General features: G+C 50.3%; 1 protein-coding gene across 1 annotated transcript in view; it reads right to left on the bottom strand.

Moving 5' to 3' along the window:
- Positions 1-15,702, bottom strand: part of LOC120651388 (callose synthase 10-like) — a 44,822-nt gene that overhangs the window by 11,651 nt on the left and 17,469 nt on the right. Inside the window, exons 29-41 of the mRNA XM_039928862.1 lie at positions 15,550-15,640; positions 15,312-15,472; positions 15,125-15,234; positions 13,697-13,828; positions 13,455-13,523; positions 13,203-13,380; positions 10,862-10,979; positions 9,682-9,801; positions 8,893-9,017; positions 8,719-8,799; positions 8,460-8,572; positions 7,981-8,033; positions 7,457-7,633 (exon numbers count right to left, since the gene is read on the bottom strand). Of these exons, the coding sequence (XP_039784796.1) occupies positions 7,457-7,633; positions 7,981-8,033; positions 8,460-8,572; positions 8,719-8,799; positions 8,893-9,017; positions 9,682-9,801; positions 10,862-10,979; positions 13,203-13,380; positions 13,455-13,523; positions 13,697-13,828; positions 15,125-15,234; positions 15,312-15,472; positions 15,550-15,640 (1,528 nt within the window). The remainder of the gene's footprint in view (positions 1-7,456; positions 7,634-7,980; positions 8,034-8,459; positions 8,573-8,718; positions 8,800-8,892; positions 9,018-9,681; positions 9,802-10,861; positions 10,980-13,202; positions 13,381-13,454; positions 13,524-13,696; positions 13,829-15,124; positions 15,235-15,311; positions 15,473-15,549; positions 15,641-15,702) is intronic.

The following is a 15,702-nucleotide window of genomic DNA, read 5'->3' on the forward strand; positions in this document are numbered from 1 at the left end:
TGCTACAAAGTGTGGGCTTGCAGATTCTAGCCCCACAACCTGGTGAAACTTCCTTTGATGATTGGTGGGAAAAGGCGAGTAAGAGAGTATCAGGACAGGTCAGAAAAGGGCATGGTCAGTTTGGAACCATCGCAGCCATTTTGGGTTCGATGGAGTTTCCACCTGACTTGAATGGATTGGATTATATAATGCGATCAGAGAGGAGCTGTGTTTATGGAATTTAGCCGGCGCTCGAGGAATTTCTTATCCCCTCACCCCAGTGCCCTCGCAATAGCAGTTGGAGTCCTTGGTCTAGTTCCGGTCTTGGTGTTGTTTGAGAGATGTATAGACTGCCCCCCCCCCCCCCCCCCGCGCGATCTCTCTGATTTGGTCAGGATAGGCAAGGATCTCCCTGATAGGATATTTCCATGGGAAAAAGTTCAATTTACTCCCCTCAACTATAGCCAAAATCTGGATACCCCCAAAACTGTCATTTAGTTTATTTTACCCATAACCAGGGTTAACCTTACCGACCGGTCCGGCCAAACCGGCGCGGTCCGGTACCGGTATACCGGACCGGTTTGGCCGGAAACCGGTAGAAACCGGTCAAATTCAAATTTGAATTCAAAAAACTCAGTTCAACTGGTTCGTACCGGTATACCGGTCGGTTAGACCGGTTTACCGGTCGGTTTGACCGGTTTGAATTCAAATCCAAATTTAAAATCGCATGTGTAACCGGTTTGGACCGGTATACCGGCCGGTTTGATCGGTTTACCAAGTGGGCCTTAATGGGCCGTCTCATTTTTCTCCTTTTCTTTTTTGGTTTAACTTTAAATGCCCGAAAAGTATGTTAAACAAACAAATTTTTGAGAAAATTTGACACTATTAGATTCGTCGCACCTTGAAGTATTTTTAGGAATTCTTTGGGAACTTTTCATTTTTTTTAATTCAAATTTGAATTTTGAATTTGGGCCGGTTTGGTACCGGCCCAAACCGGAACCGGACCGATTCCCACCGGTTTTGTAAACCCTGCCCATAACACGATTTATCTTTTTTGTTTCTCCATACACAAGTTGAATTTTAATTTCAAATTTTGCAGGGTAGTAGTGGATGTTGGTGTATATGTGAGCCCATGTATAGAGGCCCACCTAGATGCCCATGTATAGGATCTATATATCCCACCCTTCTAGGGTTTGGAGGAATACAAGGCAATTATTCTCTCCAATATGGTATCTATCCTTCTTCTTCCTCTCCCTCCCACCCTCTAGCCGCCGCCGCCTCTCCTCTCTTCCTTCCCTGCCCTCTCCTCCTCTCTGGCCGTCGCGCCTGCTGCCGATGCGCGTCGCCCCTGGGGCCATGCCGCCGCCGCTGCGGGAGCGCCGCACAGCGCCACCGCCAACGCGGATCTGCTGCACCCGCCGCCGACGCCGGCCCGTGTGAGCGCAGATCCCGCGCCGCCGCAGACTGGGGGCGTCGATCCCTTACCGCGGCCACCTCCAACCGCCCCTGCGGGCGCGCCCCGACCGCCACTGGCCGCCCCCGCCGCCTCTGCTCTCGCTCTGAGCGCGGGGGACGCGGCTACCGCCGCCGCCACCACACTGGCAGCTGGCGCAGGAGCCTCTGGCGCTCTGCCTGACCCAGCCGTCGCATCTGCTACCGCCGCCGGGGGCGCCTGGCGCGCTTCTGGCCCGCGAACGCCCGCCGGCGCCGCGTTGGGCACGGACAGCGCCACCTGGCGCGCGCATCGCTCGCTGCAACCCGCCGCCGCCGGAGCCTCGCCGCCCCTGTCCCGCGCGTGCCCCTGCGCGCGCAGCACTGCAGCCGCCGCCCTCCTGCACGCGGCGAAGCGCCCACGCGCGCTCTTGCATGGTCGGTGCCGGCATCGCCCGGCCTCGTGTGACGCACGCGCCACTGCTATGTTGGCGCAGCCTCCTGGTGGCCCCGTGCGCCGCCGTCGCCCTGGGAGGGGGCAGGCCGAGCCCTACAGCTGGCCTGGCCGCGCGCCGCCGCCACCCTGGACGCCATCGGGACCGCCGCCGCCGCCCTGCACGGGGCCGCGCGAGGGCCACGCGCGCCGAGGGTACCACCGCCGCCACCGCCCAGGTGGCCGCCGCTGCCGCCGTCCTCCGCGCCGGTGTTGCCGCCGCCCTCCGTGGGCAGCAGGACGACGCCACGGCCCTCCTCGCCGCCAAGTCCGAGTTTTCGGCGGCTCAAGAGCGGGTCCGTGCGGCGGCCCTCGCTTGGGAGCGCGAGTGCTCCGTGGCCGACGCTCTCACTCGACGGATCGCCGAGGCGGAACACTACCTCCTTGCCTCCTCTGGCAAGCAACATGTCGTCCTCTTCTCCCGAGCACGGCGCTTCGTCCTACCACCAGACTCCGCCCTCTGGATCTAGGATCCGGATCGACCCCCTCCTTGGTGATTCTCTCACCGGCCAGACCGGGGGTGGGGGAGGCCGCAGGCATCGTCGGCGGGGGGGCCGTGGTAGTGGTGCTGACGGCACTACTCCGGCTCCTGGTTGTGTTGGTGGAGGCCGTCAGGGCACTCCAGACCCGACTCCGGCTCCCACTCCTGCTCCTGCCCCTAAAGGTTCGCCCTGGCCATCCTTCAACGCCCCATGGTCAGGGCGCATCCCAATGTGGCCGCTTCAGGGTCAGGGGGGCCCCTCGTCCTCAGCCCCAGCCGGCAGCCATGTTCGCCGGTGCTGCTCCCCTGTTCGCGCCGTTCTGGACCCCGCCCGCTCAGCCCAGCCAGCAGCCGACCTGGCCGGGGGGTGGGACCAGGCCGCACTGACGCAGTCCTTCCGCGCCATGGGGCAGACGCCGTCGGTCAGCACCGAGTGGATCGCCGACTCGGGTGCCTCCTTCCACACCACCCCTGATGCCGGTATCCTCTCTTCTGTCCGGCCCCCACACCCTACTTGTCCTTCTTCCATCATGGTTGGTGATGGGTCTTGCCTTCCTGTCACCGCCGTGGGTTCTGCTCCTGGTTCTTTTCGTCTTCCCAATGTCCTTGTTGCTCCTCGGATGGTTCATAACCTTCTTTTCATTCGTCAGTTTACAACTGACAACTCTTGTTCCATCGAGTTTGACTCTTCTGGCCTCATTGTAAAGGATTCGGCCTCCCGGCGTCCGCTACTCCGGTGTGACAGCACGGGGCCCCTTTACACCCTTCGCCTTCCGTCTTCCGCTGCACCACTCTCGCCTTCTTCGGCTGCCGCTTTTGCCGCGACGCCGTCTTCCACCACCTGACACCGCCATCTTGGTCACCCTGGCCGCGACGTTCTGGCTCAGCTTAGTCGTAGTACCGATGTTCCTGGTACTAGGGCTCCTACTGAGCACATCTGCCATGCGTCCTAGCTTGGTCATGTTCAACTTCCTTTTTCCTCTTCTTCGCATGTGACGCATGCCTTCGACCTTGTTCACTGTGACCTGTGGACCTCCCCTGTTCTCAGCCTCTCTGGATACAAATACTATCTGGTGGTGGTCGATGATTTCTCACACTACTCTTGGACTTTTCCTCTGCGCGCCAAGTCTGAGACCTTCCCCACCCTCCACTTCTTTGCCTGGGTGTCCACTCAGTTCGGCCTCACCATTAAGACCGTCCAGTGTGACAACGGGCGTGAGTTCGAAAACTCCCACCTCCCGTTCTTTCTTCCTCTCTCGGGGTGTTCAGCTGCGTATGTCTTGTCCGTATACCTCTCCCCAAAACGGCAAGGCTGAGCGGATGCTTCGCACGACGAACGACGTCGTGCGGACCCTTCTGATCCAGGCCTCTCTGGCCCCGCGCTTCTGGGTCGAGGGCCTCCACACCGCCACCTACTTGCTTAACCGTCTTCCATCCACTGCTTCCCCTGCTCCCACTCCACACCACGCTCTCTTCGGTACCCCTCCTCGCTACGACCACCTTCAGGTCTTCGGGTGTGCGTGTTACCCTAACACCTCCGCCACTGCTCCTCACAAGCTGGCGACCCGCTCGACTCGTTGTGTTCCTTGGGTACTCCCCTGACTACAAGAGGTACCGATGCTTTGACCTCACCTCTCGCCGCGTCCTGATCTCCCGACATGTGTTTGACGAGTCGGATTTTCCCACTCCACCTCCTCCACACCTTCTCCTGACCCCGAGTTGGAGTCGCTGTTTCCGACTGACCCGGTGGTTCAGACACCTTTACTTGTCTGTCCTTTCCCTGCAGGTTTTCCCGGTGCACCAGCACCGCTTCCGGTGACCCCTGCTGCGCCACGCGCGGCCCCAGTGCCCGCCGTCGCGCCACGCGCTGCCCCCGGACCTCCTGTCGTGCCGTGCGCAGCCCCGAGGTCCCCTGCTGCGCCACGCACGGCCCCGGTGCCGCCCCCTGCACCTGCGCGGTATGCTCAGCCAGTGCAGGTGTACCAGCGTCGTTCGGCGCCGGCACCACCGCGGTACGCTCAGCCGGTGCAGGTGTACCAGCGCCGTTCGGCGCCGACACCGGCGCTACCTCCGGCTCCGGAGGCTCCTGCGACGCCTCCACCGGAGCCGTCGCCGCCGCCGCCTCGCTCTCGAGTCGATCGGGCAGTGTACCACCCGCCAGTCGTCCATCAGGATCCTCGGCACATCCATCCCATGGTGACTCGGCGGATGGCGTCTCAGGCCGCGACTCTCTCCGCCACCGAGGGAGAGCCGCGGGTCTCTCCGGTACCCTCCTCTGTCCGCGACGCCCTGGCGGTCCCTCACTGGCGTCGCACGATGGAAGAGGAGTACGCGGCTCTTCTCGCCAACCAGACGTGGGACCTCGTGCCGCGTCCGTCTGGTGGCAATGTGGTCACAGGCAAGTGAATCTGGACACATAAGCGTCAGGCTGACGGCACACTGGAGCGCTACAAGGCTCGCTGGGTTGCTACTGTGCGCACGGTCCTCTCGCTTGCGCTCTCGCGCTCCTGGCCTGTACACCAGCTGGACGTGAAGAATGCCTTTCTTCACGGCACTCTGTCAGAGACAGTGTACTGCTCTCAGCCGGCGGGATTTGTGGACTCGAGTCGTCCGGATATGGTTTGCCGGCTCAACAAGTCCCTCTATGGTCTGAAGCAGGCTCATCGGGCTTGGTACTCTCGGTTCGCCACGTTCTTGCTGACTTTAGGGTTCACCGAGGCCAAGTCTGACACATCTCTCTTCATCTACCGCCGTGGGGATGAGACTGCATATCTGCTGCTCTATGTCGATGACATTGCGCTCACAGCCTCCAGTTAGCAGTTGCTTCAGAGTGTCATCTACTCTCTGCAGCAAGAGTTTGCTATGAAGGATCTGGGTCAACTCCACCACTTCTTGGACGTCACTGTTGAGCCTCGCTCGTCTGGTCTTCTCCTTCACCAGCAGCAGTACGCACTCGATATTCTGGAGCGGGCTGGCATGACTAATTGCAAGCCCTACTCCACTACTGTCGACACTCAGGTGAAGCTGTCTGCTGATCTGGGTGATCCGGTGGCTGATCCTACTGCCTACCGGAGTCTGGCTGACGCTTTGTAGTACCTCACCTTCACCAGGCCGGACCTCACCTACGCTATTCAGCGGATCTGTCTCCATATGCATTATTCCCGGGAGTCACACCTTGCTGCGCTGAAGCGTCTCCTCCGCTACGTCCGTGGCACTGTGGACCTCGACCTGGTGCTTCACCGCTCGTCTTCTGCTGAGCTGGTGGTCTACACCGACGCTGACTGGGCTGGCTGCCCGGACACTCGTCACTCCACTTTCGGCTACGCCGTCTTCCTGGGCGGCAACCTGGTCTCCTGGTCGTCTAAGCGGCAGCTGGTTGTCTCCCGCTCCAGTGCTGAGGCGGAGTACCGGGCTGTCGCTAATGGCGTGGCGGAGGCGTCCTGGCTACGACAGCTTTTGGCTGAGCTCCACAGCCCGCTCGCCAAGAGCACGCTCGTCTACTGCGACAACGTCAGCGCCGTGTATATCTCCACCAACCCCGTCCAGCATCAGCGGACGAAGCATGTGGAGATCGACCTACACTTCGTACGCGACAGAGTCGTCATCGGCGATGTTCGGGTACTCCGTCCCGACTACCTCCCAGTTTGCTGACATCTTCACCAAGGAACTGCCCTGCTCGACCTTCTTGGAGTTTCGCTCCAGCCTCAACGTAGCCGGTGGCTAGTTGTGGCTGCGGGGGTGTATTTGCCATTTGTACTCTATTTGTACTCTCTTCTTGTTCAGTCTTGAACACCGCAGCACCGGTAGTTCAGACTGCGGGGGGTGTTGGTGTATATAGGAGCCCATGTATAGAGGCCCATCTAGAGGCCCATGTATAGGATCTATATATCCCTCCTTTCTAGGGTTTGGAGGAATACAAGGCAATTATTCTCTCCAATAGTGGACATCACAATGCATATTTAGAAAAAGTTTTATAATTTTCCCACATTAGTTTTCATATAATTTTGAACTCCAACGATTAATTTATTATTAAATATCCTAACCTATCAAAATAATGATAAAAAAATATGATTTATTTTTCTAACATGTGCTATGATGTGTACTATTATGTTGTAAAATTTCAACTTAAAACTCCACCTATGCATGGAGAAATGAAAAAGACAAAATTATAGCAGGGGGTAATTTGAACCAAATGGGATAGTTTTGGAGTAAAATGAACCAAACAATAATTTAGGGGGTTATCCAGACTTTTGCTATAGTGGAGGGGAGTAATTTAGACTTTTCCTATTTCCATGTACCTAGGCCATCCTTGCCTATATGTATTTGTACCTGCGCTTTGCACCCTAATCAATCAATTATCCCGGGCCATACTGAAAGTATAGGTTAGGATATTTGAAAGTATAGGCTCAGATATCTGAAAGTATAGGGGTTTTTTTGTACAGGTTGCCCAAAACAAAAACCTGTGCTGTATTTTTGGGATTCTTTACACCCTTCTCTTCTTAATATATCGATACCCAGCTGTCTGCGTGTTCGAGAAAAATCGGGCCGTGTAGATGACGACAGAGGTGAGAGATCAAGTCACGTGCTCAGCACTTAGATTAGAAGGAGGTGGAGGAAGTAAATTCTATTGCTTGATGTTCCAGATACAGGGCCTTCATACCCTTTGCCTTCTTGTTGAACCTGGAGTACTTCCAGCCCCACATGACAGCCTTCTTGTCTAGATAAACCAAAACTGGACCTTAAACTGAACAAAGTCCTCTATCTAAACTCCTGAACTAACAAAACTCAATCTAAGATAACTACAACGCCTGGGCTGCATCCTGCATCTTCGTGGACTTCTTGTTGAGCCGGGAGTACTTCCGGCCCCACACGACAGCAGTTTGCAGGCAGGCCGCGTCAATATTGTTGCAATTGCTAGCTATATGGGCACTCAGGTAACCGCATGCTATATTGCAACTTAAGATGCCATGTAAAGAACCAAGTAAACACATGAGATGCTACAGAAAAATCCAGCATCCATAACATAAACCCATGTGCAGAGGCAGCAAGGCAGGGAAGGAGGTGGGGAGTACCATTGTGCAGACGTAATAACCAACAGTGGTGAAAAAGAAGGTTAGCATCCTGAAGAAGTCAAATAACTGCCCCAGCCGATACACATCTCGGCTGAGAACTTGCTCGCCATTGCCTCCAGCTACTTTCCCCTCAAAAAGTGCAATTTGGTTCAAGCCAACATCCCGACCTTTCCCAACCTGCAAAGAAGAATAATTTGTATTCCCTTATAAACTTCTCGGAATAATAATATGGAGGTAATGGCATATGCACTCATTGAGTAAATGCAAGCATGCGTGCCCTTCAAAGAATCTAGAATGTCATCAATATAAATGTTAGCCTGTGCTCTTGCAACTTTGTGAGCACATGGTCATAACATGTGCAATATATACTGTGATAATTAATTCTGATGTCTAAGTTTCACCTGTCTTCTGCATTGTAATGCACATATTAATATTTTTAAGTGCAAAAGTATGCAAGTGTGCATGTCCTGTTGATCAAATAACTGCGAATATTGAAGGGTTAGCAAGGGAACTTAAACACTAACCTGTATATATTCATGGTGTGTGATGTTCCCTTGGCGCAGAGTCGAATTGAATCCTGCAAAATAGTTCACGCTTAAAGAACTTTGAAGAGTTCAGGTATCCAGTATGAAAACAGAAGTGATGCGATGTGTATAGTTATAATATGATAGAAATAACAAAAACAGAGATGATATTACAGAATCCACATCCCTTCAAAAGTATACATATTCTCCCAGAAGGCCAGAACTATAATAAGCCACACATACAGAAACAATATAATTGTGTAATCATAACATCTGGCTATTTTATGAACAGAATATATCCAGAACATTTGAATAACACCAATTTTAGTAACAGAAAACTCACACACATGAAGTTGAAATAGTCACAATTCCTTTCTTAAGGACTTAAATCTGGTCCAAGCATCAAATATAACCAAACACAACTGCCACCATGTCAAACTCATGATGAAAGTTAAACGTAAAGAATAAAAAATACCCACCAGCATATATATCTTCACTTATATTAATCACTCGGGATGCCTTGCTAATGCCACCTCGGGTTATGTGAAATATCCGATCAAAAATATCAGGATGTCCATAGTGCATTCTAACCCTGGAGATAGATAATGTCACCAGTAAGTTTGTCCAGTTTGAAGTCATTGTCCCAGATCCCATAATGTGAAGAGAATGCAGTAAGAAAGAACAGCCAAACAATATTTCCAATAGCATGTTATCATATGGTTGGCAGCATTTACTCACTTGAGGTAAGCAAGAACTCGTTGCCCCAAAGTAACAAAACTGGTTTCTTGTTTGGACATAAATGACGCTAGGGAAGAGACACTAGCAAAAATGAAATTGAACAGGTCAATACAGAAACATTTAATAAGTAAATATAGATAGCTCGTAAATGAGTAAGATTAGTTAAATAATAACCTCCCCGTGAAAACATGTTCCCTCACACCTAAAATTGTGGGGTTCCTTATGCCATGGTTTCCATGAGCATTACGAAATTCTTCAAGCAAATTTCTCATTTTCATTGCCTCCTCCAGGTAGTTGTCCTACATGGGATCTTCTGTCAGTCAATATTACAAAGAGGTATCTGAAACTCTGTAATGTTGTTCTAAAAAAGAATCTATCTGATATGTATATCGAGAAGGGTTAGTGTCCAGTTCAACCTCATCCAAGTGCTCACACAAAACCTGAGTGTGAACCACTGTTGGATGAGATTATATGTGGAAATCATATTAAATGGAGATGGGTGTATAATTTTTTTCTCCTTCTGCGAGAATCTAGTGATCCTCACAACCCTTTGAATCTAATCTGTGCACATCTCATGGAGAGGCTCAGGTGACAAAACAGCATATTAGAACTTAATAAAGATGTTGTTCTAGAAACCCACATTAAATATACAAGCAAGTTAAAAGAATATACTATCTAACCTTCATTATTGGAAATTACGGAAAATTTTACCAAGTATGAACAGAATTTAACACAATCCACCTGTCATGGTTAACTAAGCATCTATACCATGAATGGAATTCTAAAAAACAGCACAACCAAATGACCAATCCAAAAGTAATAAAATTTTCAAATTGACATTATATTCCCAATAACAATTAATACAGAATAATCTATGCAAATGTTAGTAAACAGATTCTGCAAGGAGTGTCTGTCACTGAAAAGATAAGGTCACCATTAGCAGTGAAATGGAAAAAGGTAAACCTGGTTCATATCGATCGTCTGTATTGCATCTCCCCGAGTGAAGATTATAGCATGGTTCTGGTTCTCAGGCTTCCCCTCACCAAGCTTGGGGTTCCCAGGAAGTTTAATCGAGTATATTTCCTATTTGTGTAACAGGATGCAGGATAAAGCATAAGATGTTAAGTAAAAGAAACATGTCTAACAAGATTGCGGCAAATAAATTATGCTTCCCATTGTGATTTAGTTGCACTGAAATAGTAAATATGACAAAATCAGTAGCATATGGATAGTAGTAAATGTACACACTGACCTAATGGCAACATAAGTTTATGCAGCCATTCAAACTATTGAATATCCTCTTTCTGAAAGAGTAGGTTTTACAAATTTTGAGCAAAGCATACATAGAACTAGATTCCATATAATAAGTGAACTTTATTTAGTGAATTGAGAAGTCTTTGACCTACAACAATGCACCAGCGTGTTGATGTCTCGCAGCATGGATTTCACAAAAGTAATGATAGCAAAGTAGGTATACAACAGTGAGTTGAGGCCAGGGAACAAATGCCAATGGTAACCGGACAGCTACCATCAGTAACCAGTTGTACTGGCCTAACAAATTACAACGAGGCGATGTGTAAAAAGAACATGATAAAAAATAAAGTGCAAGATAGGAAAAAAAAGGTAACCATTGGGACAGACCGAACTGTTAAAGTTTAGCAATCCAGTTTCGAAATCCTTTGCTGGGGCTAAAGTGTTTGTAGGTACTAACAGAAGTGGAAATTGGTTCGGTATTTTGTTGAAAGTTTCAAGACCTATGACTTCTTTTTAACGATTTATTCAGGACAAAACCATGAGAAAATAGTGGTATCAGCTCATTCAAGAGGAAGAAATTGTGGCCAGACCAAGGAACATGGGGGGACCTTTTTTTGGCAAGGAGTTGCATGGTATCTGGCATTCACGATAAAGGGAAAAAGAATGGTAGAGGATGCTATTATAATTTGATACATGACTGACCACTCGGCCAAGAAAACACAAGCTAAATAAATTTGTCAGCTATCTATATTTTTCGGGAGCCAACTGTGGTAATCTGGCAATCTAAATCGGACTGATATGAGGGAAATGATGGATGGGTAGGCTCATATTTGATTCCAAGTGAGAAGATGAATGCACCACATCAATAGATTCAAGAAAATAGACTGACTTGATCTTTGCCGTGAACATCAGCCTTTACAAGCTTGGAATAATACTCCTTTGTAGCAGATCCATCACTCGACACACTGTCCTCTTCATGTATGAAAGCGACCCGGAGAGCCTCATTTCTACAGATTATAACAAAACTTGATCAGTATTATTAAGTTAGTGTTTGACAGCTGTAGGGCCTGTTTGGAGTACAGGACTTTCACAAGAACTTCACAGGAAACAGATCCATTCCCACACAAAGCACGTAAAATTCACATACTTGCAAGCAGGACATTCTAGGTTTTCAGCAAAAATCAAGATTAGAGACACTTTAGGACTTGAAAATCAAATGTGAAAAAAAAAATCATGTCGATCAACTACTCCCTCCAGACTCTTTTCTAAGGCGTAATAGCATTTTTCTATTTGGCCGATATGTAGGGCAGGCCAGTGCATCGAGGCGTGAAAGCAATTCATCGTGTTAAAGTGTAGGAGTATGAAGCGACGCTCGCCAACCTGTAGACATTCTGAGAGTATAAAATCAATCCATTATTCACCCCTTACATGCATGCATGCAGGACGGGTAGTTAAATCAGCCAATTACCATGAACAGCTTTGCTAGCCAATTAATTTGATGCACTCTCATCCCTCATCTCGGTAACACCTTAGAAAATGGTCTGGAGGGAGTAGTTGACAAAAGAAACTAGACTACTAGGCCCTGAAATTAGGATTGTTTTATCTAGGAAAAAGTCTATTTTTGGCACCTCAACTCTTGTCTAAGTCCAACTTTAACCCCCAACTCTAAAACCGGGTAAGTTTGGCACCTCAACTGTTAAAACCGTTCAATTTTCACCCTCGAGGCTGGTTTTGGTGGTTTTGAGGTGACGTGGCAGTGATTTCCTTTTTCTTTTTTGCCAACTAAGCAGTGGGTCCCACATGTCATCCCTTCCCCTCTCCCATCTTTCTTCTCTCTCCCCGCGCCCCGACTCTGGCTCTCCCTGCGCCGCCCCGGCCCCGGCCCTGGCCGTCTCCGCCCCTGCGCGCCGCCCCAGCCCCGGTCGCCTTCCCGCGCCGCCCTGGTCGCCTCCGCTCCTGCGCAGCCGCGTGCTGCTCGGCGGACACGGCGGCGGAGGGCGCGCCGCCCATGGAACAGCAGCCATCATCGCGGAAGGCGCCGTGGTGCTGATGCCGAGCAGCAGGAGCCTCAAGGCACGCGCAGGACTCGGCGTTGGGCCACACGCGTGTGACGATGCCCGCCCAGTCGCCGCGGGAGCACTCGGCGTGGAGGGTTCGGGCCAGCTCCAGGTCCGGGGGGAGGATGGCCGCCACGGCCTCGCGAACGGACGGGTCGGCCACGCGCGGGGTCAGCGCCGGCCTCGATGTCAGTGGCGAGCTGCTCCCAGTGGAGCTGCAGGAAGTGGATGGCGCGGAGGAGGCCCGACGCGAAGACGGCGCCCACGCGGAGCACGGTGTGGCGCTGGCAAAGCACGCAGGCCATCTGTGCGTACATGCTCTGGAACGCATCGGCGGCGTGCTCCTTCCTGAGCACTGTGGTGTCGACGAACCACAGTTGAATTGGTCGGAATCAGTGGCCCTGCCGCCAGCCGCCATTGGAGCACCACGAGCTCTGCCCCCCTCACGTCGATCTGCTTCTCCGGCCCTCCTCCGCCCAAATCAACCCCCAAAATGAGTTCGTGGTGAGCCCCTCGGCCTCCCTGGTCCCTTTCCCCTTCAATTCCGGCGCCACGTGGTCCTTCTCGAGCTCGGCTCGCCGACGTGCACGGACAGGCGCGCCGTGTGGTCCTTCCTGAGCTCGGCGAGGCCGAAGAAGTCGCAGGCGACGGCCAAGACGGCGGGGTCGAGCTCCCAGCCGTGCACGGAGAGGTCCGGGTGGAAGTGGAGGAGCGCGCGGGCCGCGGAGCCGGCGCCGAAGCCGAGGACGGCGCGGGAGGAGCGGCGGGCGCAGCTGGGGAACAAGAGGGAGTGGATGTTGCCGAGGTCGTCGAGGAGGAGGAGGCGGGCGCCGGCCAGCGGGCCTGCGGCGCGCGGGGACACATCGGCGACGCGGATGTGGTTGTGCGGGGAGCGGACGTCGGTGACGAGCTGGAGAACATGTGCCCTGTCTGTCCACGTCATCGGGTCAATACCGGTCAACATGTGCCATGTCAGATGAAAACCACCAAAATCAGAGTCAGGTGCTAAAAGTGAACGGTTCTGGTAGTTGGGGTAGTGGTACTGGACGGTTTTGTAGTTGAGGGTCAAAATTAGACTTTGTAAAGAGTTGAGGGGCCAAAAGTGGACTTTTTCCTTTTATCTAATACAGTAACAACTACAAACCCATTCAATAAACAAGAAAGTCAACCAACCTTTGCAGTAAGAGAGCAATATCTGCAGCTTCTTGTTTTTTATTTTGCTTCTGCTGCCCATATATTTGGCAAGAAACAACATAAGTAAATTTTATATCTGCTTGGGCCCGTGCATCAGGAGACAACTCATAGCCTTGAGTGTCAATATATTGTGCTGCAGTATTGCCATCTTCAATACCTGGTAGAGCAAGAAGGATGAAGATAGTCAAATAAATGTGTTAAATAACAAACAACACAAAACTATATACCCACCTCCAAGGTATCTCTTCTCCAGGTAACTTTGTAACATCAGAGCTCTTCTATAGTACATCATACCACGCACTGCCTCAGCAAAATAAGTAAATGAACACAGAAAATAAAGAAGGTTAAAACCATGCAGATAAGCACATCAGAATAAAGATTTTCAACCTAACATGTAACTTTTTTATTGTGCATCATTTTGTTTACTACTTAAGAATCTACTGGAACAAAAAGAAATGAAAAAATAAATTTACCTGTCCTAGCCAACGTTTGACCACGATAGGACACCCAAAACCGGAGTTCCAAGGTGTCACTTGGGCTATCCTTAAAATCATCTTCTGATGATTCACCACGGCCAATTCGTTCCAAGAAATTAGCCCACTCATCTGCAGGCCAGGTGAGAGAATGTTAAAAATGTAAAAATGACAATCCGCCAACAGTCCTATAACTTAGACCACCCCCTCTAGCCACTCCGACCCTAAAACCCAGGTGTTAGAGTGGGGGAGAGGGGGGGCTTTATCACTGGACCAACATTCCCCCTATGGCGAGCGAGCCGCGCCGCGCCGCGCCGCGCCTGTGGCTGCTGGTCTCAACGAACCCCGCAGGGGAAATCGCGCAACGGAAGAAATGCGTGGCCGGTGGGTTTCGAACCCGGGACCTGGCTCTGGTACCAACTTAGACCACCCCCTCTAACCACTCCGACCCTAAAACCCAGGTGTTAGAGTGGGGGAGAGGGGGGGCTTTATCACTGGACCAACACTATAGTGTAGTGGTAAGCTTCCCAGTTGAGGAAGACACCAACCAGGGTTCAAATCCTGGTGGAAAAAAAAAGCTCGCTGGCAACCCAAAAAATAGTGGCAGGGCACCGACCTTTGGCACCTGTGGTTTGCTTGGGCGCTCCTACCAGGGGGTAGTTGCGGTAGTCGCTAACAGTGGGTCATGGTCGGCCCAAGTTACGGTGCGCCCCATAGGGTGAAGCCAGGTTTCAGGGGTTTTCTTGGCTGGCTTAGCTGAGGTTTCTTCTTAGTGCAATGCCATGGGGGCGATCTTCCCCCGCCGGTCGAGTTTTTTAAAAGAACGACAATCCCTTTTCTTTTTGGTTGGTCGGTTGGGTGGGTGAGTGTGGGGCGGGGGGTCTATTTACAATACATCAATATAATGAAAGTGCTTTATTATATGGAGTTTCTGCGAGAGAAATATTCAAGAAAAAAGGAACACTGTTGCCCCAGCAGCCTCAAGGCCTAACAAATAACAACACAACACTAAAGTAGTTTAAAAATATGATACCAAAACATAATCAGAGCTTGCCATTGCACTAGGGTGTTATAAAGCAAAAACAAAAAATATAAAGAAAAAAGGTGAAAATCAAAAGCAGGCACTTTTTGTGTCATTCGCTTGGACTCGCTTTTATACTCATCGCCCTGCCAGAATAATAAAAAAGGGGTAGTATACTTGCCATTATCTAGCTATAAGGTCCCGATGTGTCTCAACTCCCAATTAATGGATATTTGTACAAATCAGAAGTCACAAGCAAAAAAAAAAGTGCCAAGGAAAACCAGTAATCAAAGCAGCATGAGTACTTCAGCAGACAGGTCCAGAAACATAGCTATACTTGAAATAATATTTTCATGAATTATAAAATTTGCAAATTAGAAGCTAATAATTAGGCATGGTTACAGTACCAGGGTATATTTTTTGAAGGTAGAAAAGTATCGAAATGCCGTCTTCATTCTCAACACAAAGCTCTGACATGCTATAAAGTACAGTCTCACTGTAGTACGGGGTAAAGACACTGTTGCACACAAAAAGTAGGTATTAATAGAAACCTATTCATTACGATATAATGGAGACCCTTGGAGTTAATAGTACCTGAATGGGATCATCTCAGAAACAGGCTTTGCTGCTGGCATGTCCATGAATAGAGAATTGGTGAAAAATTGTAATCTTCTCTGAGCTTCAAGATTTTTTGGAATGTTGGCCGCCGAATCTTTGACAGTCAAAAGTAAGTGCAAACGTTTAATTTGTTCTTTCTGCAGGGACAAACAAAAACATCACACTAGTAACAGCATCACAGCTAAGAGATTTTTAGTTTTTTTAAGAATAGTACCATTTCTGGATCATTTGGCCAGAAAATCTTAGAGAATAGGCGCCCTTCATTTCTAGCTCTTAATAATAGTTGCCATGTGTCGAACTGTTCCCTGCAAAAAAGATAGAGAATGTTTTCAACAGAAAAAAAAATGGAGTATCATTGTCAAAATAA

The sequence above is a fragment of the Panicum virgatum genome, chromosome 9K (assembly GCF_016808335.1).
Source record: "Panicum virgatum strain AP13 chromosome 9K, P.virgatum_v5, whole genome shotgun sequence".
Taxonomy (NCBI): domain Eukaryota; kingdom Viridiplantae; phylum Streptophyta; class Magnoliopsida; order Poales; family Poaceae; genus Panicum; species Panicum virgatum.